The 26,572-nt window shown below is 46.0% G+C and overlaps 1 protein-coding gene across 5 annotated transcripts in view; it reads left to right on the top strand.

Moving 5' to 3' along the window:
• Window positions 1-26,572, top strand: part of ZW10 (zw10 kinetochore protein) — a 142,978-nt gene that overhangs the window by 28,342 nt on the left and 88,064 nt on the right. For all 5 annotated transcript variants that reach the window (XM_085647363.1, XM_085647362.1, XM_085647361.1 and 2 more), the window contains exon 3: window positions 11,204-11,305. In XM_085647363.1, coding sequence (XP_085503489.1) covers window positions 11,204-11,305 — 102 coding nt within the window. The remainder of the gene's footprint in view (window positions 1-11,203; window positions 11,306-26,572) is intronic.

Below are 26,572 nucleotides of genomic sequence, written 5' to 3'. Positions count from 1 at the left end.
TCCAGTTTGAACCCAGCCATATGCAAATCAGTCTTGACCCTGAGCCTCATGGGAACAGTCCAGCCCGAACTGCCAAGCCAGGTCCTCCCTGGACTGGGAACAAGCATCCTAGGACCGGAAATGCAGGCCGCACTCCTGTCACTTGACACTCATATGGCTTTTGACAGTATTGAATGGACATATTTACTTGCGGTCCTGGCAGAGCTAGGCTTTGGGCCGAACTTACGGGCATGGGTTTGGCTCTTATACGCGGAGCCGTGGGAGCGGGTCAGACTAGGGTCTTTGAGCTGCGCAGAGGCACGCGACAGGGCTGTCCACTTTCCCCGATTCTCTTTGCGCTCACGCTTGAACCGCTGGCATCGTGGCTGCGGGGTGACCCAATGGTATGGGGAATCGACACAGGGGGAGGATGGGAGGAGAGCATCTCCCTTTACGCCGGTGATGTCTTACTATATGCACACCGCCCCAGACAGACTTTCCATAGGCTCATCCACATCCTAAGATCTTTCGGGGGTTACTCTGGTTACCACATTAACTGGGGCAAGTCTCTAGTGATCGTGCTTGCGGGTGCATCTCCGGTACTGACATCGGCATGTAAGGACCTGACATGTAAGGAGACGTTTAAGAATTTGGGTATATGGATCACGAAATCTGAATCTGACTTTATGCGCCTCAACATCTATTCACAATTGGAGAGATTAAAGGGAGATGTCACCCACTGGCGGAGTTTGCCAGTTTCGCTTATGGGGCGTGCTGTCCTGTTTAAAATGATGGCACTCCTGCGCCTATTGTATGCACTACAGAATACTCCCTTCTTGGTCCCGGAGAGTTTCTTCCGTGTACTGGAAGCAGAGCAGCGCACACTGCTGTGGGGAGGTGGAAGCCCCAGAATTTCACTGCAGAAGCTCCAATTGGGGATCTATGAGGGAGGACTGGCGGTACCGGACCTCAGGAAGTATTATTGGGCGACGCAACTGGTAAATATTAATGGATGGGTATTCGCCTCCACTGAGGAACCAGCGTATCGGGTGGATCGCATGGCGCTGGGAAGGGGCATCTATCTTGCAGCCTTATACGTGAGGCGGAGGGGTACTGCCACTCTCCCAACTCATACGGAGACAGTGTTTACTATATGGCGGAAGGCTACTAAGATGACGGGGTGGGAAGCTAAGCTCACTGAACAGACCCCCACTATGGGGAGGGGATTTTCTGTCGGAAACCGCGTGCCTGCGAGGCCTCCGGGGCTGGAGCGACATCGGCATAGATCTCCTGGGTGACTTCTGGAGAAAAGGGAGGATGATAGACTTTGCCACCATGCAGTCGGAATATCAGATGGGGGAGGGGGAATATTTCCGCTATCTCCAGATCAAGCACGCACTACACTGTCATCTGAAGGATGGGGAAAGATTGTTAGAATATGCCCCGTTGGAGGACAGACTGTTTCTTGATCCAATGATTGATAAAGCTATCTCACTCACATACAAAAAGCTAATAAACAACACACCAGACCCCCTGGGACCGCTACAGGACGCCTGGGAATCAGACGTGGGCCTTCTTGAGGATGATGACTGGACAGAGGCCCTACAGAGCCCTAGAGAGAGAGCGATAAGAGCACTGTTTTGTCTTGTCCAGCTTTGCATTCTTCATCGCTCATACGTCCCTAGGACAGTACAACATCGCATTGGCTATTGTGGGTCTGACAAGTGTATGCGGGGATGTAACGAGACTGGGACAGTCTTCCATATCCTGTGGGAGTGTCCTCTGATACAAAGGTACTGGACGAAGGTGGCTCAGGTCATGTCTGAGGTGGTGGGTTCCACTGTCCCGTGGATGCTAGGTGGCATATCCTTTGAGTGACAGGGGTTGTTGTATGGCCTAAATGGGAGACAGTCTGGCTCGCATTAGCGGGCATAGTGGCAAAACAAAACATAGCCAGACTATGGGGGGCAAGTGAGGTTCCTTCTGTGGGAGGCTGGAAAAGGGATCTAGATTGGTGTCAAAGGGCTGAACATACTGTGTATCAGAGTAGAGGGTTTATAGACCGACTGAGGGGCATCACCTATCATCGTGCGGGGGGCTCTTGGGAAAACGGGGATCGCCTTGGGAATATTAGAGAACTAAGGGAAATGTACATTATGAGTAATGCTATGTAACTGTATTAGCTGACCCACTGCTCAATAATTTGTCTCATGGAAATGGAAAGCATTTATTTGTTTTATGTCAATAAAAAGATGTTTAAAGAAAAAAATAGTAAAATAGTCCCAGTAAAATGCCAAAACTGTAGGAAATAAAATTGGTTTTCCGACAAAAGTCTGTCAGTCCCTGAAAGCTGGGAAGATGGTGATTTCAGCACCACAAACCCTTTGTTGATAGCATTTGCAGGGAAAAAACAGACACTTTTATCTGCAGCTCTTTTTTCCCATTTCCTCCCCCCCCCCAAAAACCAAAACAAAATGTAGCTCTATTTTGGCTAATATCTGGGTTCCCTCCAGGGGAATCAACAAACCTTGGGTACCTTTAAAATCCCCATGATGTTGGAAGAAAAGGACAAAATATGGCGTTGATACCTTATGTGGTCAAAAAGTTACAGGGCCCTAAGCGCGAACTGCCAAAAAAAAGGCTTAGCATGGGGCAGAAAATGCCCGGCAGCGAAGGGGTTAATGTGTTCCAAAAAAAACATAACTGGAATGGCATTTCTTCAACATTAAAGTTTGAAATCACTTTGCCTCTGTGTGAATTTTGATAAAATTGGTTTCACTTTGATTGTTGTGGGTTACTGGATGCTTATTGGATTTATTGTTTGATATCACCAGCTTTTGCCTAAACTGGCAGTGCAGCGTGAATCAGGGGCACATTTAAATGGTATCATTATTATCAATACACACACTGTAATGTTTAAAAGTATTTTCAACAACATATAAGGAAATTGAAACCAACAAAACATGGGGCTGTTTTCCTGCCCACACCAGTGCGATGAGGTTCAACCCAAGTTGTTTCAAAAAGGCCTGTGTGATTGGGGTGGGAATGTTTATGAATAAAGAAATGTTGGCATTTGGGGGTGTGGGTGTGGCGTTGGCCTTCTGAGTCTACCAGGCCTTTAATGTAAGAAGACGCCCGTAGTTTCTGGAGCAACCTGGCGAGTGTACTGCCCGGGCGGTCGCCCTCACCAGATCTGTGCACTTGTGTTTCTTTACCTAGGAATTTGACTTCCTTAGCTGCTTCCTACGGATATGCCGTCAATTTACAATGGATGTCAGCTAATGTCTTAGGGTTATTAGATTGATGAAATTGGGTGCGGAAACTTCAGATTCAAGAGTTGAGAGCGTTCCTTGGATGGCTCTGAGCACCCTGTGTTGCTTGGCTCTATACACACCGCGGATAACCACCTTAAAAGCATCCCAAAGCGTGGCAGAGGAGCTTACCGATCCAGTGTTTTGCACAAAGTATTCTTCAATGGCAATGTGTAACTCTACTCTAAAAACTTGATCTCTAAGCGCATTCGGGGGTAACGTGTGTGTCGGTGCGTGTGGAGGGTAGAGAGTCAGTAGGACCAGTGCATGATTTGAAAGGGTGTGGGTTAGATGAGATATTGTAGGGTTCCAGGGGAGCATAGTTTTGGACGTTCGCCAATAATCTATTCTTGACCATGCTTGTGTTGTAGGGAAAAACAGGTACCCTCGCGCATATCTGGGTGCGCGTCGCGCCAAGTATCCAAGAGGTGGTTGTCTGTGATAATTATCACAAGTGTGGATACCACTTGTGGGTAAGGCCGTCTGGAGCTCCCTGCCCCATCTATCAGTGGGACATTGAAGTCCCCGCACCAGAGTACCGTTTGCGGGGTGGTTTTGGCGATCCGCTGCCAGACATTAGTGAAAAATGCTGGATTTTCTGTGTTTGGACAGTAAAGGGTGGAATAAGTGACGGGATGGTTATAGAGTTTGCCTGTTAGGATAATGTAGCGCCCTTCGGTGTCACATATGTATTGATCCGTGGTCCAGGCCAGGTCTTTGCATATTTAAATGCACACACCCCATGCGTAGTTAGAATAAGAGGAGACGTACGTGGGACCCCATCCACGGGTGAGTAGGGTCGTTAGTGTATTGCTTGAGAGATGGGTTTCTTGGAGTAGGCAAATGTCTATGGTGTATATATCTAGATATGCGTGCACAAGACATGTCTTTCTTGCATCATTAAGCCCCCTTATGTTCCAGGATATTAGTTTGACCGTGGCCCTCTTATCTATTCGCAGTTGAAGGAGTTATAGTGTTGCAGTTGTATTTGTAATGTATCAGTGTGCTCTTGCCAGCTCCATGTAAGACTATGTGAAAATGTGTTGCTGTGCCAACAATTTTAGTACTATCAATAAACTTGAGGTAACAACCCCTCAACAATCCCCCTCCCGTACCACTCCAATCCCCCAATTAGGTTGAGACAGTCCCTTCCATGAACACAACTTCTGTGAGTCATCCCAGGGGGTGGTGGAGTCACCGCGGGGTCTACCCGCCTTGAGGCTGGGTGGCTGAGTGTAAATGTTGGGTGGAAGCCTACCCATCCCGTACACTGTTATGTCACAGTGTGGTCATAGTTCACTTAGCTGAGTTGCAGGCTTCCTGAAGACTCAGTTGTGTTGGTTGTAGCGGTGACATTCTGTTCCTGTTTTCCTTGCAATCCCACCAGAGATGTGCGTGCGTGGTAATTAGTCATTATCACTGAGTCACACTTCTGCTGTGGAGGAGCTTCTGTGATCTTCTCATGAAACGTTCTTTTTGGGCCTGCTTCTTGGCGAACTTAAGAGCCAGTTTTGGGTCTGTGAAATGAGTTCCCTTGCCGTTTAAGGTGATTTTGAGGTTAGCTGGATAAAGCATGGCATATTTGGTATTGTTTTTTTGCAGAAGTTGTTTCACCGGTAGGAACTCCCGGCAAGCGGCCTGTACCGCTAAGGTGAAATCTGGGAAGAAAGATATGGCATCTCCCTTGTATTGAATGCTGCCCGCTCCCTGGCCCGTCACTGGATAGTATTGCAGTCTTTATAATTTTGTAGGCACGCCATGATGGGCCGTGGTGGGGGCCTACGGTGGAGGTTGCAGCCCCAGCGATCTGTGGGCTCTTTTGACAATGACGACCGGCGGCAGGTCTGAGCCAAAGAGGTCTTGCAGTATTGTTTCGACGAAGTCTTCCATTTCGGAGATGGCCGTGGACTCGGGAATGCCCGTTATGCGGGGATTGTTGCGTCTTGAGCGGGCTTCAAGATCTTCGTTTTTTTGTATTATTAGCTCCAGTACTTTGTCCATTTGCAACATATGTTCAGTGGCAGCTGTTTGTTTGTCTTCAGTTTCAGAGACTCTGGCTTCCACATAGTCGAGCCAGTTATCGTGTTTGTCCACCCTGTTTTTGACTCTGTCCAGACGAGTAGGGAGCATGTCTAATTTACCATCACTGTTTCTCAAACTAGATTTAACGTCCAGTAGGATGGCTCTCAGGTCTTGTTCTTGGTCCTCTGTTGCGTTATCCTCTGGGGGGAGGGGTGAAGCATTTTTTGTGCTCCAGTTTCAGTTTGCTTAGCACTGTGTGTTTTTTCAAAGCTGAGCTTAGACTGCCTGCCCTCGACAGTTTGCAGGAGCTTGAAAGGGGTATTTCCTGCTCTTCTGTCTCACGCCCGCGTCCTGAGGTCACCAGGCACCCTGATCTACCCCCCAGCACCTCTTTTATCCACAAGGTGTACAGCTAGAAGCTTTTAAAACAGAGTCGGGACCGCAGGTTTCACAGTAGTTGCGGATCTGGTGTTCCTGACGTTTCTGGGCCCCACTGCTCTGCAGTCTGGAGCAGCTGTGCAGAGCGCTGAGTTTAAATCTGCAGCAGTTATGAGCAAACGGCGTGTTACAGGTGTCCGTGTAGGCCCCAAGAGATCTATGGCGTGCGGCGCCAGCATCCCAGGATGTGTGCTAAGGAAGGTGGCGTAGGGCGCACCTGGTAGCGATTATGAGCTGAAATACTCCTCTCCCTTATTTCTCTGTTTAAAAAAACCTAAAAACGAAGGTGTATTTCTTTTTCTTAAAATTAGTTATTGGCAGCTGAACTTCCCAAGGTCTTGCTGCTCGGGCCTACCATGCCTGCACAGGCCCAAACCAGGCACGCAGACCACGCAGCTGCTGCTGGGACACGGGCCGCAGCGCACCTCGATGCCGTTGAGTCACTGCCCCTCCTGGGCCCATGGTCTGCTTCTTTGCGGCGTACTGAGAGTCCCGCAAGGTCGCCAAGCATCCAGGTGCTTGCTGTGCGGAGCGTGCCAATGGGAGTCCAGGAGGCACAGGGTCCCGCCTGTGACCTCAGTAAGGCTCCCGCGTGCCTCCACTCACCGCCTTCAGCAGTCCAGCTCCTCCTCAAGCAGCGCCGGCAGGCCCTGTCCCGCCGTGCCACCCACAGCGATCAGGCCTGAGCGGCGCCACGGGTCTCCGTCCCTCGGCCAGATGTTGGGCAGTCTGATATAGCCACCGGAGGGAGGCAGGTAGGGTCTGATTCACGTGTGTGATGCAGTCGAGCCTCAGCATCACAGCGTCTCTGGCGTGGTGTTATTCTCCGAGCGCGGGCCGCTTGCAAAGGCCTCAGCCCGCTCCCGACCATGCGCAGCTCGCGGTCGTGCTGGATAATGTTGGGTGGGGGATTAGTGCTGTTTTGCCGATGTTGCTGGTGTTCACGGGGCGCTGTGAATCAGTGTCGGGGATGGATGGCTTTCGTTTCAGCTTAATTTTGACGGATAATTAGCTCAGCCAGCAGAGCTTGGTTAGACTGCTGCCATCTTGCACCGCGGCAATGCCACGCCCCCGTGGGTGGAAAGGTGTAGATGCCATGTACCCCTGGTCAATACTAGGATGCCAAATTACCCAACCATTGCTTAGGGAAGTGTGGATGGTGAACCACTCAGCTGATGCTTTGTCCCACCTCTGCTTTTTAGGCAAGTGTTCTAACAGATCTGCAAATTAACAAAGGCTTTGCAACAACTTAAAAATGGGTTGTATAATAAACCCCCATTACACCATGCAATCAAGACAGATGGTCTGATTTATACTTTGGCGGGCAGTGTACTCCATCGCAAACGTGTTCCCTGACCGCCAGCTTTCTTTTGTTAGAGCCTCTTTTGGCTCCGTCGATGGAAATCTTCCTCTGATAGCTTTTTGTTTTTCCCTGTGTGGGAGTTTGTTTTGAAAAATAAAAGTTTATTAAAGATTGGTGGCCAGCTGTCAAAATTGACGGCAGCCACGCACCAAACTGTGTACCTTGACAGGAACCACCATCACAGTAGTTTCTGTCAAGTTACAGAGATCACTGCTAGGCCACTGGTGATCTCTCAACTTGGCAGACACAATGTTCTCTGCCACCCTGATGGACGGAGTGCTATCTGCTTAAACTATATATCAGCCCCTAAGATAGCTGCTGTAACAGCTGCAGCACCACTGGGCAAATCCCATACTCCCATCTTCCACTCTCCCCTATTCCTTAATGTACCCAGTACTCATATTTACTGTATTCTTATTGTGTAAACCTGTTCCCTGTTCTCTGGCTCTTAGTTTATACAAAGTTTGTGTTAATTATAGTTACACCGCATACACACAGGTACATTAATACTTGTATATCTGATGGCATGCTGTGCAAAACTTCCTAGTGCTACCTTACAGAATGCATCGCAAGTCATTTATACCAACAGTGCTCTCTAGTTTAGGGTATTTTACAGGAAAGACTGTCTGCTACTCCCCTTGTATTTAAGTGGCTTCTACTGTCTTAATCTTTGTGGAATTTGACTGTTGGACTGTTGTTTACCCACTCTATAACTGAAGATTATTCAGATAGGCCCATGCAGCAGAATGAATGAATACAAGCTTTATAAAGCGCGTACTTAGCCTGGGGGCATCAAGGCTGCGGAGAGGGATCAGGATCTGAGATGTCCTATAAGATCTATTAGTCCTATAGGATTCAAACAATGGCACTTTGCAGTACTCTTAAAGTATACCAATGTTATGCCACAACACAAATACTCATACAGGAACTTGGGATCCGTAGAATCGGTTGTATGTAAAATATAGAAACGTAATGTTAAAAATGCAGTTGTGGAAATGTTTCGATAAAAATATTATTTACACTATTTCAAATAAAAAAATACACAGATGTAATGTTAAAATCAAAATGTGCCCTACATGCCCCTAGAGCCAAGTTTAACCCTCACCTTAACTTCAAAATTAGCCCCAATCCCCAACTATTACTCTAACGGTAACCCCAACCTTTACCTGAAACCTCACCCTGGCCTGAACTTATCCACTACCCTTACTCCTATCCATTAATCAAATTATTAAATCAAATGCTTTTTTATTTTATTTTTAATATTCAAATACGGATATTAAAAAACAGGAAGTGAGCAATGACATGAACTATATCTGTTTCTCCAGACACTCATCGCAGACCTTCTAAGTGATGTCTCGTCACTGGGCTTGGGACTTGGCTATCGGGGGCACAAGTTATGGTCCTCTGAGAACCCTCCACCTGCCTGTGGGACTTTTCCTTTACTGATCGACAAGAAGCCCAAGAACACAGACCGCATACTTCAAGTCTTTTTACTATACTAATTTTCCAGAAAGGGATTGTGTTTTCATTAGGCATTTGAACAGCATCAGAACGGACTGGCCACTTTGCGTGTCTGTTCTTGCTCAAGCTAGACTCCCGTTGTTGTCAGACGATGATAGGCAGGAAGGGGAGTGCTAGCAGGCATCTACTTCCTGACATCCAAAACAGTAGCACAAAGGAGAGGACAACTGTCACACCTTGAACATATCAATCTTTTTTGGGAGTGACACCATAAAACAAGCATTGGTAATGCATCGGATTTGTCTATGTAATAAATAAAGTGCTGTTTTCATCAGTCATCTCCCGGAAGAAGGAAAGACCTCCCTGACAGATAAGACAGGAGTGGAGAGGATGTGGCGCTGACGGATAACACGGGAGGGGAGAGGATGTGGCACGTTGGCCAGAGCTGCTGACTTGAGTCCTGGGGATCCCGGTTCGAGTCTCTGATGCACCTCACAACATCCTGTGATTCTATGCAAATCACTTAATCTCGCTGGGTGATTAATTGTTATATGAATATGCTACAATAGTAAAATGCAAAACTTTATGAAAATATAGTTCCACCAAAGTGGATGGTAACAGTATGTCGGCTGTGGGAAACTAATAAAAGAAGGAACAAGCATTGGTAGATGCAGGAAAATATACTAGCAGCCAGTATAATTGGAGGAAAGGTAAGTGACATGCACAGGAACCAATGAGAAGCCAGGAAAGAGAGGAGGCGGGATGCAAGTCCCTTTTAAGTTTATATTAAAAACAATAGCGCAAGCGCTGTGCAGGCAAAACCTAAAAAGAGGAAGCCCTAGCACAGGGCTATCGTGGGCTTTTACAGAGATCACTTTCTCTCTCTCTCTGCTCTCCCCTAATGCGGTATTGTTATAGAAGGACAAAAAGGCAGGACATAATTAGAGTCTGTACATAAATTTCCAAAGAGCAAACTGCCTCTATCCCTCCTGCATCAAGGCAACGGGAATGTAAGGAATACACTAGGCTTCTCTGGTACGTTGTCTTCGCCTCCATTTTGTACCACATGTCCTTATTGAAAATCCAAGATCGATTCTGTTGTGACAATGTTACACAAACCCATACATTAATGGCTCACGCCACCCACACCGATATTAAATGTGCATGCTACATATATGTTTAATGTAGCAAAGGATCCAGATAATAAGGCTAGACAGAACTTTACCATGGCGAGACTAGTGAGTCTGCTCGTCCATCAACAGGCTGAGGAAAAAGACCTGTCATCCTATTGCTGATTAAATGGTGTCATTGCTGCAAGTTTCAAGTAGTCCAGCGAGCCAACGGTAATCACACTCGCTAAAGAGGGTACACTTGGTATATCCTTTCAGATCACCAAGTGCTGCTCTGGGTATGAAAGTCACTGACTAAAAAAGGGTCCTTAATGTACATCAATGTTTGTTATGTAAGTGAACACCGGAAAAGGTCAGAAACATTGGCAATCATGTAGGGGGCCTTCCCATCTGACCATGTACCATCAGCTATTTATTCCTGCAAAGTCTCTCTGTTGGGTACCCTTTTGGAATGACTGACATGGGGACCGTATAAGGATTTATAAGAAGATTCAGCGTGTTTGCAGAAGTGCATGCTTGTGCCTGTTGGCCTGATGGATTTTTGGGTTAGGACTGATTTCACTGGGAGAAGCAAGATATCTCTTGAAGAGTTTTCGACTGAGTATTTATAGTGGCAAGGTTAAGATGTTCTATTATTGTAAACTACTTTTATTCAGTTAAGGACATTCAATTTAGTCACTCTTGGGCCATTCACCTTCGATGTAAAATAAGATTTGTGGTGCAAATGATTAATTTCACATGAGCACGCCCTGTTCTCTTTTTTCAGTGGATGTGCTCTTTCTTTGGGTAGGCCATCCGATTATAATTCAAGAATTGCATAAAGCGAAGTATATTGTTGGACAATTCCATTAAATCATATACATAGTTTATACTAAGAAAGATTGGTATCAATTGTGTAAAAAAAAGATAAGCTGACACAATATAAGGGGATACAAGTGCAACGTGTTTGGTACCAAAATAATTGTGGACTAAATACGTTGACGCAGGCTGTAAGATTTTGGTACATATTAGGATTTCTGCTTGTATACAATTGGGAGCATTTTTTGTATGGTGTTAACTTGCCACCCATCACTTCTTTAGAATGCTTAGAGACATAGACAAGGTAAATAAACCCAGAGAACTCCCCACAGCAAAGGGCAATCCCCCAAAAATCAACCTGAAGCAATCCTCATGCAACATTGCTGGTGCAGTGGCCGTGAACAAATTACTTTTACCGGTTATCATTATGTGCATCTATTCTTCGCAAAGCCATAGAAAGTAGAAGATAAAAGGGGCATGTCTAACTTCCCCTTTACACCAACGTCTGTGGTATCCACCTGCCCTTATTTAGTTCCTATATTTACCTGGTTCTATGTCAACTCCACCAGACTATGGGAATCTCATATTTTTGAAGATCTATTTGACACCGCGTGTGGATTTCGGTTTTAAAAATTTGTACACAATATGACTTCCTCAACTCGCTTGCAACATTACAGCAGTGTTGTGTGCTTTGTTTCTAGGTCAGCCGGGATCTTCACGTGGCCATTACAGAGTATGCAGATTTGAAGGAACAGCTGGAGAAAAATACCGTCATTCTCAGTGTGCTCAAACAACTTCAAAAGGTGAGCAAACTGAGTTAAAAAATAATTTTTATTTCTTAGCTTTCTGGTAATGCTTTTCTGAGTTTCTGAAAATCACTTTCTTCACATATTGAGTCTCCAGTCCTTTGTTAAAGTGCCATAAGCCTGTGCGATGGAAATTGAAATATACAGCAATTTACAGTGGAATTAACTCTGCATAATCAACACCACATATAAGCCTTTTACCAAGATTCAAGGCACAATCAAAGAGGACATTTGTGTGTGTATATTAATTGAAAAATGCAATAGTTAATTGACGTGATGGGTGTTGAAATGAATAAGAACTAACATTTTAAAACCGAAAAAATACTTCCTATGGTTTATTGAACTAAAAATAACTTGCACCACCCCTGTAAAGCACTGCCTATGACATCACTTATCACATACATCACATGTGACATGTTAAATTACATCATTGATGACATCACTGTTGAATTCTCATTTGACATAATGGCCCTGGGGGGTCAGTGTGGGCCCATCCTGACCCTTTATGGGGCCTTCATTTTTCTTTTTTTAGGTCTCCCCTGGCGTAAGCTGCGCGCATGTGCAGTCTCGCTGGCGAGATTTAACATTAATGGGTATTTTCTGTAAGGGGCTTTAAGCCCCGCCCCTCTTTTCCATTGGCTGGCGTCACCGTTTATGGTAAATGGTGGCCAGCCATTGGAACAGAGCTGTGCATGACCTATTTGCTCGGGTTTTTGAGCCGTCCCACTTGGACAGGCTCGCCTGAATTACGTTTGTCCCAAAAGGTTTGTTATCTTTATGAGGCCATGTGTTTCAAACACATGGCCCCATAAAGATAACAAACCTTTTAGCAGGCGAGGCCGTCCAAGTGAGACGGCAGAAAAAAGCCGAACAAGACGTGACTTACCGCTGGTTGCTTGTAAGTCACTGTTTAAAGTCTGAATGTAGTGCAGCTTTTAAGCTCTATGTGAACCTCTATGCACTACCACAAATAGTGCTGTGTTTACATTCTCCTTATAGTGTTTTGATTATGTTCGCCATGACTGTGTGGCAGCAGCACTACAAATAGTGAAGCATTTATGGTTTACATGTGTCTTGTGTTCCCACTTGGCATGTGCTTCACTGACGTGCACGTTATCCAAGTGACAATGACAGTCTGCATGAGCCTGGCTGCATAAGCGTAATAAAGAACCGTTCGTGTAAAAGTGTCAATGCCAGACCAATTGGCTTCAGCAGTGCACGGGATTTATTCTCCCATGCTCCGCCCCTTTCCATCACTCCCTCTCCTCAGTTGGTCGTACAGTGCCGGGTCTTTGAAGGGCTTCCTGGTCTCCGCCCCCTTCTTCGCTGTACTGTGTGAGGTCTTGGCAGGGCCTGTGATTGACGGGGCTCTTTCCATCATGGCGGCGGGCAGGTCAAGGCTCGTGGTATCTCACTGTTCTGAGTCAGTGTCAGACATGAGCCCCGGCAGGCTACAGCAGCGGAGAGTCCGTGTCTGCAACCCTTCAGGAATGTTCTGGTACCATCTGGGTGTCATGAAGCACCAACTCTTCCCTGCCATCAGCCCCCTCTCCCGTCAGCAAGAACAACCCCCACTTTGTTTCATCTCTCGCTGTGTTATGTCAGTATTAACTCTATCTGATCGCTATGACTGTTCTGTCTAAACCACAACGGAGTCATCACTTTTCAAATGCGTGTGTTGGTTTGGAGCAGTGGATGCGCTCAAAGGATACCCGGGCTTCTAGTTCCTCTTCATAATGACACAGCCATCGCGACGCTAGAGAAACACCCCACGTGACACCAACAGACTCGAAGCGGTAAAACCGTCGAGCGAGACGTCAAATTAGGGTTGTGGTAAAGGACAAGCCTGATTGATTATGAGGCGGTAGAAAATCCTAAAGGACATCATCAGATAGAGGCTGAAAGAACAACTTTCAGTATCACAGCTACACTTAAGAAAAGCCTCCACAGTGACACCGTCAGACTCTGGCATCAAAACAATCGGTTGAGGACATGATATGACTGCAGGAGTTGATGAAAAGGCGACGTCGCCGGCAGAAACTGCTGTAAAAGCCACTAGGATGACCCCATCAAAACGGGACCGCAGGAACACCGTCCCATAAAACAACATGAATCTCAGGCTTCAGAAAAGTACCAGCAATTACATCATCTATCTGAGACAATGGGAAGGAAGCACATGTAGAGCGACAACAAACGTTTGAGGCTGCAGGAAAAGTAGAAGGTTTGAGTCGTCATGCTGAGACTATTGCTTCCAGGACATCATAGTATGACTGAGGCTGCTGGAAAAGTTAAAATATGCCGTCCAGCTGACCCTGCAGTAGAAACTCCAGAATATCATACAGTCAGCTTGACGGTCCAAGACGAAAGCCATGGATGTCATGTAAAGTTGTGCTACTGGTGAAGAGCCTCTGGCACAAAAGACTGAGGATAGAGTAAAGTGCCCAGAATGACATTATTACCAAGCTGGAAAAAAGCCCCTTGACTCATATCATGGGGGTAAGGCAGTGGCAATGTGACAGGATAATGTCAATATATTCAGGCAGGGCTTTAAGTGGGCCGGGTCTCACCGGTGCTGAGCACCGGCAGTTTTTTAGAGGGGACCTCGAAACGGGTCTCTATCGGGCTTTGTTTTGTGACTTGGCACAAGCAGTCCGTCTTTTTTCCAGACTGCAGTGACAGCAGGCACATCGATGTGCGCTTGTTCACACTGCTCACTTCTCACTAGTGGAGAAGTTACGGCATGATGTCATGGCAAGGTGTGGCTTGTAGGGGAAGTGAAATCCTTTAAAGAGAGTCATTTTCTCTCTGGATTTCCCTTCTCTTTTTGAAACTCAGGAGCACCAACATTGTTGTGGTGTCAGCAGGGCTTTAAGTGGAAGCTTTTTCAAAATTATATACAAGCCATAGTTGCTGCTTGTTTATGTTATGCAACTAACAACCATTGACAAAGCCAATAGTCTTGACTTGTTGTAGGTATGATGTTACTTGTATCATATATCTGGATGCGATGACAGAAGAACCAGCAAGTCAGGCGGCACACTATGCTAAGCACAGATTTTTAGCCTATGGGTTTTTAAGCCACGCCCTTTGAGAGACCCCCAGTTTTTTCATCCCACTTAAAGCCCTGTATTCAGGCTTAGCAAAGCCTTCACAAGGACCCAACAAGAATAATGCTGCGGGTGAGTACTCTGAAACACCACTGTGAGTTGAGATTGAGGATAAGACTCCTAAGTAATAATAACGTCCAAGAGAGCTTTGTACTTTCTGATGCATACGTCTAACCAGATTCCTCACTTGTGGCTATCCCCAGGCATCAGACTGGATCCTAGAAAACTCAAAAAGCAGAGCTCCTACAAGTTGGCGTATTCTAGTGCTGGGCTTCCCTTTTTAGGTCTAGCTGAGTCAGCGAGCATGCGCTGCTCGGAGAGACTTTAGTAAGGGCTTTAAAAAATGCTACCGCCGGCTACAGCATGCAGTGCATGTGCGCGGGTGCGTGCTTCAGCAGAGGCGCCTTATGGGGTGATTACTGCTGCGCGCGCCCAACTCGCGCACATGCACTGCAAGCTGTGGCCGGCGGTAGCATTTTTAACTTGCTAATCGCGGCACCGGTGCTTTACTTTTAACATTAAAAGTAAAGCGCCGGTGCCGCGATTATAGCAAAAGTAAAGAAATAGAAACAAACATCTATTTCTTTGCTTTTGCTATAATCGCGGCACCGCGCTTTACTTTTAATGTTAAAAGTAAAGCACCGGTGCCGCGATTAGAAAGAAAAAAAAGGATACTGCCGGCCACAGCTTGCAAGGTGTAGGAGTCACGTATCGTCCATACGGGAAGGCAATATATGTTAAGAGCACATGGTGTGGGATAACAAAGCTAGGATTTAAAGCATAACCAAGCGGTTGGAGTTGTCCGTACTAATAAGACTTTATTACTCTACATAGGAATACAACAGACCTTGACCAGTAACTAAATATTAGACTTGCAAATCTGCAACCCTTAGGGGTTTGCCGAAACAGAATATGACCCCACTGCTCGCTGCTTCCAAAACTTTTTTGCATTCTACCCTGGCTGGCTCTGTGACGTGAAGGCTCGTGACGTCATTACGTGGCTAGGCAATCTGCACTGTGCACGTGAGAGCGCAGCCTGACTCACGCCCTTCAACTTTGAGAGGAAAAGCACGCCAAGCGCCCCCCCCTTGCTGACCCAGCATAGATACAGGGGGGGCCCCCCTGGCCTGAAAACAATGGGGGGGTTTCCAGCCCATCACTCTATTGTGTGTGTTGGGCTGAGCAATGTTTGGAGTAGGGTGGCGGGTCGTCCAATCACTGGTCGTCTGATGTCCCTTAATGAGTAACTGAGGGAATACCACACACTCAACCACACACACTCAACCACACACACTCAAACACACACAACCACACACACAACTACACACACAACCATACGCTACCACACACTTCCACACACTTCCACACACAATCACACATACAACCCCACACACAACCACACACACACCCAACCACACACACACCCAACCACACACACACCCAACCACACACACACCCAACCACACACACACCCAACCACACACACACACCCAACCACACACACCCAACCACACACACCCAACCACACACACACCCAACCACACACACACCCAACCACACACACACCCAACCACACACACACCCAACCACACACACACCCAACCACACACACACCCAACCACACACACACCCAACCACACACACACACAGCCACACACACACACAGCCACACACACACACAGCCACACACAGCCACACTCACAACCACACCCAACCACACACACAACCACACACAACCATACCCACACCCAACCATACCCACACCCAACCACACACATATAAACACACACACAACTACACACACAACCACAATCACACACACAACCAAACACACACAACCACACACACAACCACACACACAAACAACCACACATACACACACACACACAACCACACACACAAACAACCACACATACAACCACACACACACACACACACTCACTCACACACACACAACCTCACACACAACATATACACACACAACCACACACACACAACCATACACACAACCACACACACACACAACCACACACACACACAACCACACACACAGCCACACACACACAACCACACACACAAACAACCACACACAACCACACAAACAACCACAACCACACACACACACAACCACACACACACACAACCACACACACACACAACCACACACACACACACAACCACAAACAGTTTTTAGGGCTGTCCGCATAAATACGCTGTCACCAAACATGAGGAACACCTCGGGAAAGTTTGGGAAGTCACCCCCAACTTTGAAACCACTTGCTGTTGCAGAGTGTGTGCTGTACACATGGCAATACCTTGACATAGCGGACTGTTGCAAGGAATGCTTTGAGCCTCGGAGGCTGACAGACCTCAGTCTGTGCATTAGTTCACCCCGTCTTGGCGCTGCATGAATACAGGGTGCCCACTGTCCAGCATGAAGTGAGACATTGTGATCGGGGCTGGAGATGCTATTTAGCAATCTGCTTAGAACATTGTTTCATTTATGGCATTAAACATAAAGGAGCACTGGCAACACTGATAAAAATGGATTTCATTTTGAGTAGTGACTAAAACTTTTAAAAAGCCTTCAGTACTGAAACAAGCGCAATAGGTCTTGCATTTGCAAACGTTTAAGCTATTAGCATTGTTCATGACAATGCCTTTTATTTATCTATTTTATAAAACAAACACATAAATAAATTTCATTATCATTTACAATGCCAAAAGCTAGTGTTGCATTATTATTAGCAATGCCAACTGCTCACACTTTTATAATGCAAGACCTATTGCATTGCAAATGCTTGTTCAAAACTTGTGAACTGGGTCCTGTAATTGCTGCCACAATATATTCTCAATGTTGTGGCCAGGACATTTCTCCATCCATTTTGAGTGAATCGATCAGAGCATATGTGGGCAGCAGCAGTTCAAATTTCTTCCGCTTTTTACCAGGGTTAACCCCTTCATGCCCAAGCAAGCACGTTTCGAAATGCAAATTTCTCAAAAATCACAATATAACAAAAACAAGCGTTCTGAGTAAAAATATAACTCTTTGCTAAACTTGTTGGAATTTGTTTCACCCACCTTTTTTGTATCGGCCAACAAACTTTCCAGCTGTAATTACCGTGGGAAATCACCCATTTGGGGCACTCCACTTTTTCTGTACTTCTGCTTGATGAATCTGTGCTAAACTTTCCATGACAGAGCAAAAGTGAGGAAAATTTTTTTAGCAGAATATTTCAAACATCGGCAGATAAAAAATGTGTTCCCTATAGAAACTGTGCTTTAACTAGAACTGTACAGTGATGATCATCTCTGTGTAATGTACTACATGTAGACATATACACTACACAGTGACAGTCACCAATGTGTAGTTACAGTTAGGTCAGACTTTTCATAGGAAAAGTTGTTTTTTGTTTTGCTAATAACTTTGGTGCCGTTTTTCGTATCTTCACAAAACATTCCCCAAAAAGTTCACCCACCTCTGCTCCTTCCTGGAAAGTTTTGAGGGGATCAATCAAGTGGTGTGGAGGGGTGTGGGGCAAAACAAAAGGAGTGGTCCAAAACGCATTTCAGACAACGATACAGAAACATGACCTTTATATGTCATTACACACTCACCCATTTGCAATTACTCCCTTGTTCTAATGGGTGATGAGACGTTTGGTCTGGAGGACAACATATAATGTACAGTAAGGGACATTTACACATTGTACCCTACATGTATCCTATGAGCAATTGGGATGAATCATCTTCCCTCCACAATATTTTTTTTTTTTTTTTTTGAAAAAACCTTTATTGACGTTTCAATCATTTACACGTATGGGCCTACAACCCCCCGGGGCCGGCCGCTAAGCAATCAGAACAATAAAAGCACATGTAAACACAGGCGGCACCTCGGAGAGCAAAGTCTACAATACAGTATAGTCCGGCCAATGAGCCGCTCAGGTAGGACACCAGGAGAGAAAGGGTTTTTCATTTTATAATAAAACAAAACAGTAGGATCAGGTGCCAAACAGTTTCCCAACAGCGATAAGGGGCAAGGATAAGAGATGCAAGCAGCAAGCAGCAATACATTGAATCAATGGCGCAGACACGGGAAAGTACGGATGGGGAGAAATAGCAGAGATAGTTGCGCCTACAGGTCCCCGTACCTAAAGCCCAGCGAACCCCCCGGAAACTGTGGCACACATTAAGAGCAAGCGATTCACAATAAGAGAGGTGTACCGCGCTGATCCCAGAAAAACGAGCAAAAAGAAACAGAGAAGAAAAAGGAGGCCATGGAAAAAGAGATAAAGACTAAAGAGTCCCCTCCCCCATCCCCCCACCCTGCACCTCTGCGAATGAGTATGGCCCCACCCCCCAGCAGTGTGCCTGTCGCCCTGGAACTAGACCCGAAATATAGAAGAGACAGGGAAAAAAGGAGTAAGAAAGAGCCCCCCCAAACGGGGGGGCGGAAGGAATGTAATAAACTGGAGGAGGGCCTTCAAAAACATACCCCCGGCTTCTCCCTCCCGCACGGTGAAGTCTCCCCACAGCAAACAATTAGCAGCACCAAGTTGATCATATCAAAAAAGGAGGGGGGAGTGGGGAGCATTATGCACCAACTATGCGAATAACCATGAGAGCACGCAACCATGAGTCCGCCTGTCTACTAGGTGACCACTCCCGAAGGATCAGCCTCAGCCTTGACCGCTCTTTGCGATTCTGCCCATGCCTGCCCCTCGACCCAGCACCATGTCCGATGTCCCAAGGTACAGGAGTGTCCAAAAACAGTCGGGAAGCGACGCACACAGGTGGGGTGGAAGTCTCTGAGCATCAGCACGGACCGCTTCATGGGGGGGCGTCTTTTCCAGTGCTGCCCCAGGATCTGCACTGCACACAAGGTCCAGACAGGCTGAAGCAGTCAAATGAGACACACGTTGCTGGAATCGTCCCTGGGCCGCCGGAGACCGCGCACGGGACAAGGCCACCATCTTCCGCTCAGGCCCAATACCTCCGGAGCAGATCAAGCCCACAGTTAGCCGACCACACGGTAGCATACTGTCCGGAGTGTCCGGCTGTACACTAATCACGGGGGGGGCCACAACATCTTCCTCCTGTGTGCAGTGTGGAAGGCCACTGTGTACTTGTGGACCAGCATGCCGCCACTGTCCCAACGCTGATACCACACCATCTAGCTTCCTCCCCAGGACCCCGGCGCCATGAGCCAAGGAGTAATGAAGGGCACCAAGGGCCTCCAGGAGGTCGCCGTACCCCAGAGCAGCTCTCTCCGATCGCTCTGCCACACTCCCGACCGTCACACACCCCCAGTCCCGCTGCGTCCCAGCGGACAGGATGGTAGGCTGCATAGTGACAAAATGGCCACTGGGAAGGCCCGACTCGTATTGGGGCCAGGACCCCGGGACCAACGCCTCAAGGTCCACGTCGCTGAAGACAGGGATCCTGGGGGAGGAACAGATTCAACCGTTGCGCGGTCACGGGCAATAGTCGTCTCCGCCACGGACCAGCTCCCGCAAAAAGCCGGGAGCAGCCCGCAAGGATCAGGGCGAGCCAGGGACGGCGTCCGAGCAGCTCACCGTCAAAGGCAGGGGCAAACACCACAGAATCCGAGAATTGCACACCCGGGCATGTCCTCGGTCCGCAGCGCTCAGCAGGGGGGGAGCGACCACAGCAAAATGCAGGCCGAGGGGAGCACCACTCCGGCGGACCGACTCCACCCAGTCACCACAGGCCGCTGTTGTTAAACTGCCGCCCGGCCAAGGCGTCCACTCGAGGTCCCGGCTTCGGGACCGCACGGGCCGCAAAGTTCAATCGCTGATTTCTCCGGCGGTACTGCAGTCAGAAACCTCAGGGTCACACGATCGGTTGCCACTTTCGTTGACGAACACGATCTCGTAGCGCAGAATAAGGATCTCATGCAGGATATCCGTGCGGGATGCGGAGGTTCACGGAGCCGGGAATCTACGCTGCCGTCCCGGTCGCCATCTTGGCTCCTCCCTTCCCTCCACAATATTGTCTCTAATCTACACGGCGGAAGGAGGTGAGTATCGTCGGTGGAGCACCACCCTTGGAGTAGTAAGGAGTGGGGGGGCTACCTTGGGGGGCATATACCAACCCACTTTTCTTACGCTTTGGCCGCCACATCGGGGTACTGTAGTTCAACTGATACAGCACAGCAGAACGACGGGGGGACTATGTTGGCACAAATTTTATTCTAACTGAACAGCTTTCTGTCTTTTGGCACAGCATAACACACCATTAAGTAACGGTGTACCCACAGTCCGGTTCTCTATCTCACACCGGTAAGTGTTGTTTGGCCACATACATGGCTAAACCTCATACGGCTGACCGTACCCCATTAGCATATATAATCTGACACAACTAACTATCAGTACCATTACGACAGCCTTGAATGCCTCCAACCATACTCCCATATGAAACGAGGGCGTACTCGAAATAAGCAATGGTTTAGCGCTTGGGGACTTTTGTTCAAGATATTAACATAATGATCTCTCATTTTAGTTCATGTTTTATATTTCCCCCATAAAGAGTGTGACTATAGGGGTCTCCCCTTGCCCACTGCCAATTCTAATCCGAAATAGGGGTAAACTCGGTGAGTAGACACACACCGGACTCCTACTGGGCAGCGGAGTTGATTGTTTGGACGATAGCCTGATGGTTGCTTTTGCTGGAGATACTTTTAATTGTAGATATAATCACTTACCTTTCAGGTATTTTTGACCCCCTCGTTTGGCACACGTGATAATAGGAGGGGCAGATACCATAGCTCTTCTGTGTGGTATGAATGACACCCAGGGATGTACTGATGTATATACAAAACTTTTAACATAAAGTTGCACATACTTGGAGGAGATTATTGCTCTTAACTGGTTGTTTCTTCTCTTTCTTTCTACCGGTATCCTCTTTTCCTCCCTTTTTAATATTACCATGACTTGCTAGAGGATATTCCTCGACACGGAAGGAATTGGTTTTAAGGTGCCCTCTTATCTCAATTGGAGGTGAGAGTATGAGCGCATTGGGACAGGTAGAGTCCTGAGGAAGGCTGGCGTGACTCTACACAAGGGGCATACACTTACGGCCGAAACATGTTGACCACATGGCAGAAAAGGAAGGGTGCTAGAAGCACATAGTATCTCCCAATCACCTCCATCCTTCACGTTTTTAACCCTGGCCAGAAGGTCCAGGAATAAAGTCTTAGGCACAGCGACACTTCAGAGCTATTTTTAACTCGCACTACACTGCACTTTCACTACCGTTGTTCCCAGTCACAGTATAATTATTTTGGGTCTTTTTTTTGTGTTGTATTGTCTTCCCCCACCCTATTGCTCCACCCCGTGCTTGGCTACGCCGGGGTGTTTTGTAAGCAGCCCAATGATGAAGCATGTCACACATCTGTGAGTGAGGGCAGAATTAGCACATACAGCACGTGCCATCACGCAATATAAATATATTTTATTACTCCCTACTCCTTCTGGTGTACACAAAATAATGTAAACCATAAATTACCATGCACACATACACACAAAGGCTGCTTTAGGTGAACCTACGTCCTCCTACACACAGCCTTCACCCTGTACTAAGCACTTTGTGGACAACCAAACTCATGTGGTAATTAACCAGACACTGGTTGCCAAGCCTGTCCTGCAAACAATCTTTTCCTTGTGATAGGAGAGTTCAGAAGCCGGGCATGGCGTGGCGCAGGACATAGTTTGTTTTAATGTTAACTGGTGAATTTCAGTGTGTTTTTTGCAATGTAACGTTATGACTGATTTTCAACTAACTATAACATCACTTTAACCTTTTATTTTTTTCAATGAATGTCTAGGGTTTTTTAATTTAAAGTTAGATTTTATTACCATATCTAACTATAATGCTGCTTTAACGTTTTGCTTTTTTCGGTGAATATATGTAGATATAACCTCGTAATTACACAGTGACATGAAAAGTAACAATCCAGAAGAAACAACACTGAAAATGGCACACAAGTTGGGGTCGACTCGTGATTGGCCATTTTAGGTGCTGGATTCCACCTCCATTTTGTGGCTAACTTTTGAGTTGGAGGCACCGTAAAACAAAACCCACCAAACCCCAAAAAAAACACCTGCAAGCAAAGCCAAACTTGAAGTGTCTGGTACTGTGGAGATTGGGCTCTTTGGTAGGTTTGGGGCAGGTTATCCGTGCCGGTTTGAGCACAGTTAATGCTATGCACGTCTAAAGACTGTACACAGCAGGTGTTGAGTGTCTAAGGCGGGTTCGGTGCAAGGCCTGGTTGGTCAAAATTCAATCTAAATAAATATATATTCCTACTCCTACGCATCATCCTCCTCCTCCTCCCTCTTTCCCTCAGGCTTAGATTTTATGCATACAAAGCCATAGAAATTCATCAGTTATAGTTACCTGAGCTAACTATGATCTCACATATTACTTCACTCATGACATCACGGCCAGGATGAAGTGATATCGGTTCCTGAGGGTGATGGTGAGCGTGATTTTATGAGGGGCTTAAGTATCTAGCCTCTCTGTGGTGTGAAGATATACCATCACTGACTTAACTTCATATTGCCCATACAGGGCTACATAGGAACAGTTATTATGCATGGCACAACCAAGACGGCGGCCAGAATAAGGTATTATACAAACAACGGCATGGTCCTCTCCTATGCCCCCTGGTTACTCTCCTATGGGAACGCCCATTGTACATTTGAAAAGTAGCGTGTCCAACCATGTTTGCTTTTATTATATCAGCAATTGAGGATGGCATGTGAGCCGAAACGTGTCTTGCTGAATAAATTGGATGCTTTGTTGGATATGTGCCCGTGTGTTCCCATGATTTTTCCTTTCTCCGGGGAAACTTTGGTTTTAATTTGTAACGTGAGTCCATCCACATGACGGAGAACCCACCCGTCAAGTGTTAGGCAATTGAACGGATGGAAATATATATATATATATATATTTGTTCTAAAGTTTAAAAAAAAATTCTGATAAACTCGTGCTTGACAAACCCAATGTGACACATTGTTGTAACTAACTCTGTTGGATATATAGGGTGATTCTTCTTTATTTGAGTTACAAGCACTCAGAGTAGAAGGATGGCCTTCTCCCCTCGGGCAGTAGTTCCCAAATGTCAAGCAATCACTCTGCCCTTCTACCCGAAGAACTGACAAATGGGCAAACTGGCACACACATGGTTTTCTTAAAGTTTGTGAATGCTCTTTCATGAACCAAATTGTGACTTTCAAATTATTGAGTGGATGTAGGCAACCACTCCCCCCTTGTCACCAAACTTCCCCTCCATTTCCTTTAACCTGTGCCTCTCCTTTGACTTTTTCGTCTGAGTGGAAACTATCCACCTCTTTGTCTGCAGTTGCTTTTTTCTTTATTTCTTCCTACCTCGTCCAGCTCTCCGTTCTTGACATTTCAACTCCCCAGCCCCTTAAATGCTTCCCCTCAATTATGTTGTCCTGTGTTAGGTTTCCTTCCCTCAGTCTTCTTCATATTTAAGTCTCTGTAGACATAGACAACCGACTATGATACTTTTTTTTTTTTATATATAGAACGTGAACAAGGCAGCTGAGACTGCTGAAACGCGTAGATGTTTATCGTCTAAAAATAAAGATCCGAGTGATTTAACCCTTCTGGATGCTGGATGATTATTTCCTATATACCAAGGAGAATCTTATTTTTGAATATATGTATGTGTATATATATACATACACAGGCAGTCGCCAGTAGATAGTTATAGTTAGGACCTATTTTCCATAGGAAATCCGCAACAGTCTATTTGGAATAACGTTAGCGCCGGTTGACGAATCCTCGCGAAATTTTCCAAACTTTTGGCCAGCTCCGCTCCGCTCCTACCCTGAAAGTTTTGCGGTGATCCGTCAAGCGGGGGCCGAGAAAAAAGGGGGGTCCCAAAACACGTTTTCCCCATGCAATTTCCCATAGGATCTGTTGTCGCAGCTACAGCCCGAACCGCTGAACGGAATGACACCAAATTTGGCAAAGAGGTAGTCCTCAGTTCGGACTCGTGCCTTTTGCATATATGGTGTGAATCTGTTCAGTAGTTCCTGAGAAAATTAGGGTAAAAAAGTTAGTGATATCTATGGCCGCGGAGGATGCGCGGACTGTACCCCCACAGCAAGCATACCCTACCCGAACCGAGCGCGCACCCTCCCCGAATCGAGCGCGCACCTTCCCGATCGCGCGCTGAATGCTAATTGGCTGTCGAGTGTCTCTCTACATTCGAAACCAGGAACTGTTGGCCGCCATTTTCTGCCTCGGTAGAAGCGAGGCTGAAGATGCAAGGGGAATAAATGTGTAAAACATATAAAGGGGGCAGAGTGGAAATACTTTGACCCTCTAGAGGTGCTTAGGGGGTCCCAGAAGGACCCCCTGGGGCCCCCTTTAAAAAAAAAAAAAGGGAAATGCGCGCACGGTGCGCGCATCCTCTCGCGTTGGATGCACGGATTCTCTCGCGGTGGGTGCGCGGATCCACAGCAACGTTTTTTGAAAAACAACAAATCATTGGTTGCATGACAACTTTCTACACTGACAGGTAGGGTGTATATTTCTGTTTTTTAAAGGTATGATTGTTATTGGTTAACAAAAACAGATTGTAAGGAACATTATATATGATAAGCTGATATGTTGAAAAGTCAAGCACAATTCCTGTCTTGTGTAGGAACATTGTGTGCTGAACTTGTGACCTGTGAGCTCAGTGCAGTGTTCCATGACCTGTTTCTATGGTAACAGGAAGAAGGCAGATTGGGGAAGGGTTGAAATGTATTTCAGTTGGAAAGGGTTGAAATGTTTAACCAATAGAAATGTGTGTTTGCTTTTGAGTTTATGTGCGAAGGATTGTGATTTGATGTTTACATGTATATGTGTGGAAAATGAAAGGGAAACTTTTTCATTCTTTGCTTTTGCTGAGAGGTGCACAGTGCAGAAATTCTGTAAAAGAAAATATGGTGAGTGATTGATATACGTCTTAATCTACAAAAGAACTTGAAAGAGGAGTTATTTAATTGTGAGGGGATGTATGTAGACTATTTTGATTTTAATCAGACTAATGTATTTTTCCTGCTAAAGTGTAGGGAGTACTTTTTTTCTCTACAATGTGTGTGCATGTAGAAACCATTCTGTGATAAGCATTTGTGTTTTTCATGTGTTTGTAAACAGATAACTGTGCAGTTTTTATATTTTTGTAGAATTAGAAACCAGTCATTGTTTATGAATTTGTGAAATGAGTTATGTTATGTTTCTATACTAAAATGTAAAACTACTTCTAGATGAAAGAGTCTGTGTGCATTTGGGAACCACTGTGAGAGAAGCATTTGGTAACATCGTGTATTTGCTGACAGATAACTGTTTTAACTTGTCATGTTGTGAAGTTTTAGTAGCATTAGAAGACAGTTATGGCTTATGATTTGATTAAATGAGTCAGGCTTTGACAGAAAAGTGCAGTCCTGAAATATGTAGATTGTGTGCAGTTCCCTTACCAGTTGCACTGTAGTGAATGAGTTTTGGTAAACTCCTAGGGATAGTGGTGCATGTCTAGAATCACAGTGTGAGTTAGTGTGTATTTGGGATCAGTGTGAGAGAAGCATTTGGTGATATCATGTATTTGCTTCCAGATAACTTTTTTAAAACCTGTCATGTTGTGAAGTTTTAGTACCATTACAATCCAGTCTTTGGTTATGCGTTGATTAAATGAGTCATGCTTTGACACTGATGTGCTATACTTAAATATGTAGATTGTGTTCAGTATCATTAACTCTTCTAGACTAGTGAATGAGTTTTGGTAAAGTCCTAGGATAGTGTTGATTGTCTAAAATCACAATGTGAGTCTGTGTGCATTTGGGTAAGGATTGTGAGAGAAGCATTTGGTAACCTCGTGTATTTACTGACAGATAACTGTTTTAAAACCTGTCATGTTGTCAAGTTTTAGTAGCATTAGAAGCCAGTCTTTGCTTATGCGTTGATTAAATTAGTCAGGCATTGGCATTAAAGTGTAGTCGTGAAATATGTAGATTGTGTGCAGTTCCTTTACCACTTCCACTGTAGTGAATGAGTTTTGGTAAACTCCAAGGGATAGTGTTGTTTGTCTAGAATCACACTGTGAGTCTGTGTGCATTTG

The sequence above is a fragment of the Triturus cristatus genome, chromosome 3_2, assembly GCF_964204655.1.
Source record: "Triturus cristatus chromosome 3_2, aTriCri1.1, whole genome shotgun sequence".
Lineage (NCBI taxonomy): Eukaryota > Metazoa > Chordata > Amphibia > Caudata > Salamandridae > Triturus > Triturus cristatus.
Note: the sequence above shows the minus strand (reverse complement) of the source record. Positions and strands in the feature narration are given on the sequence as shown.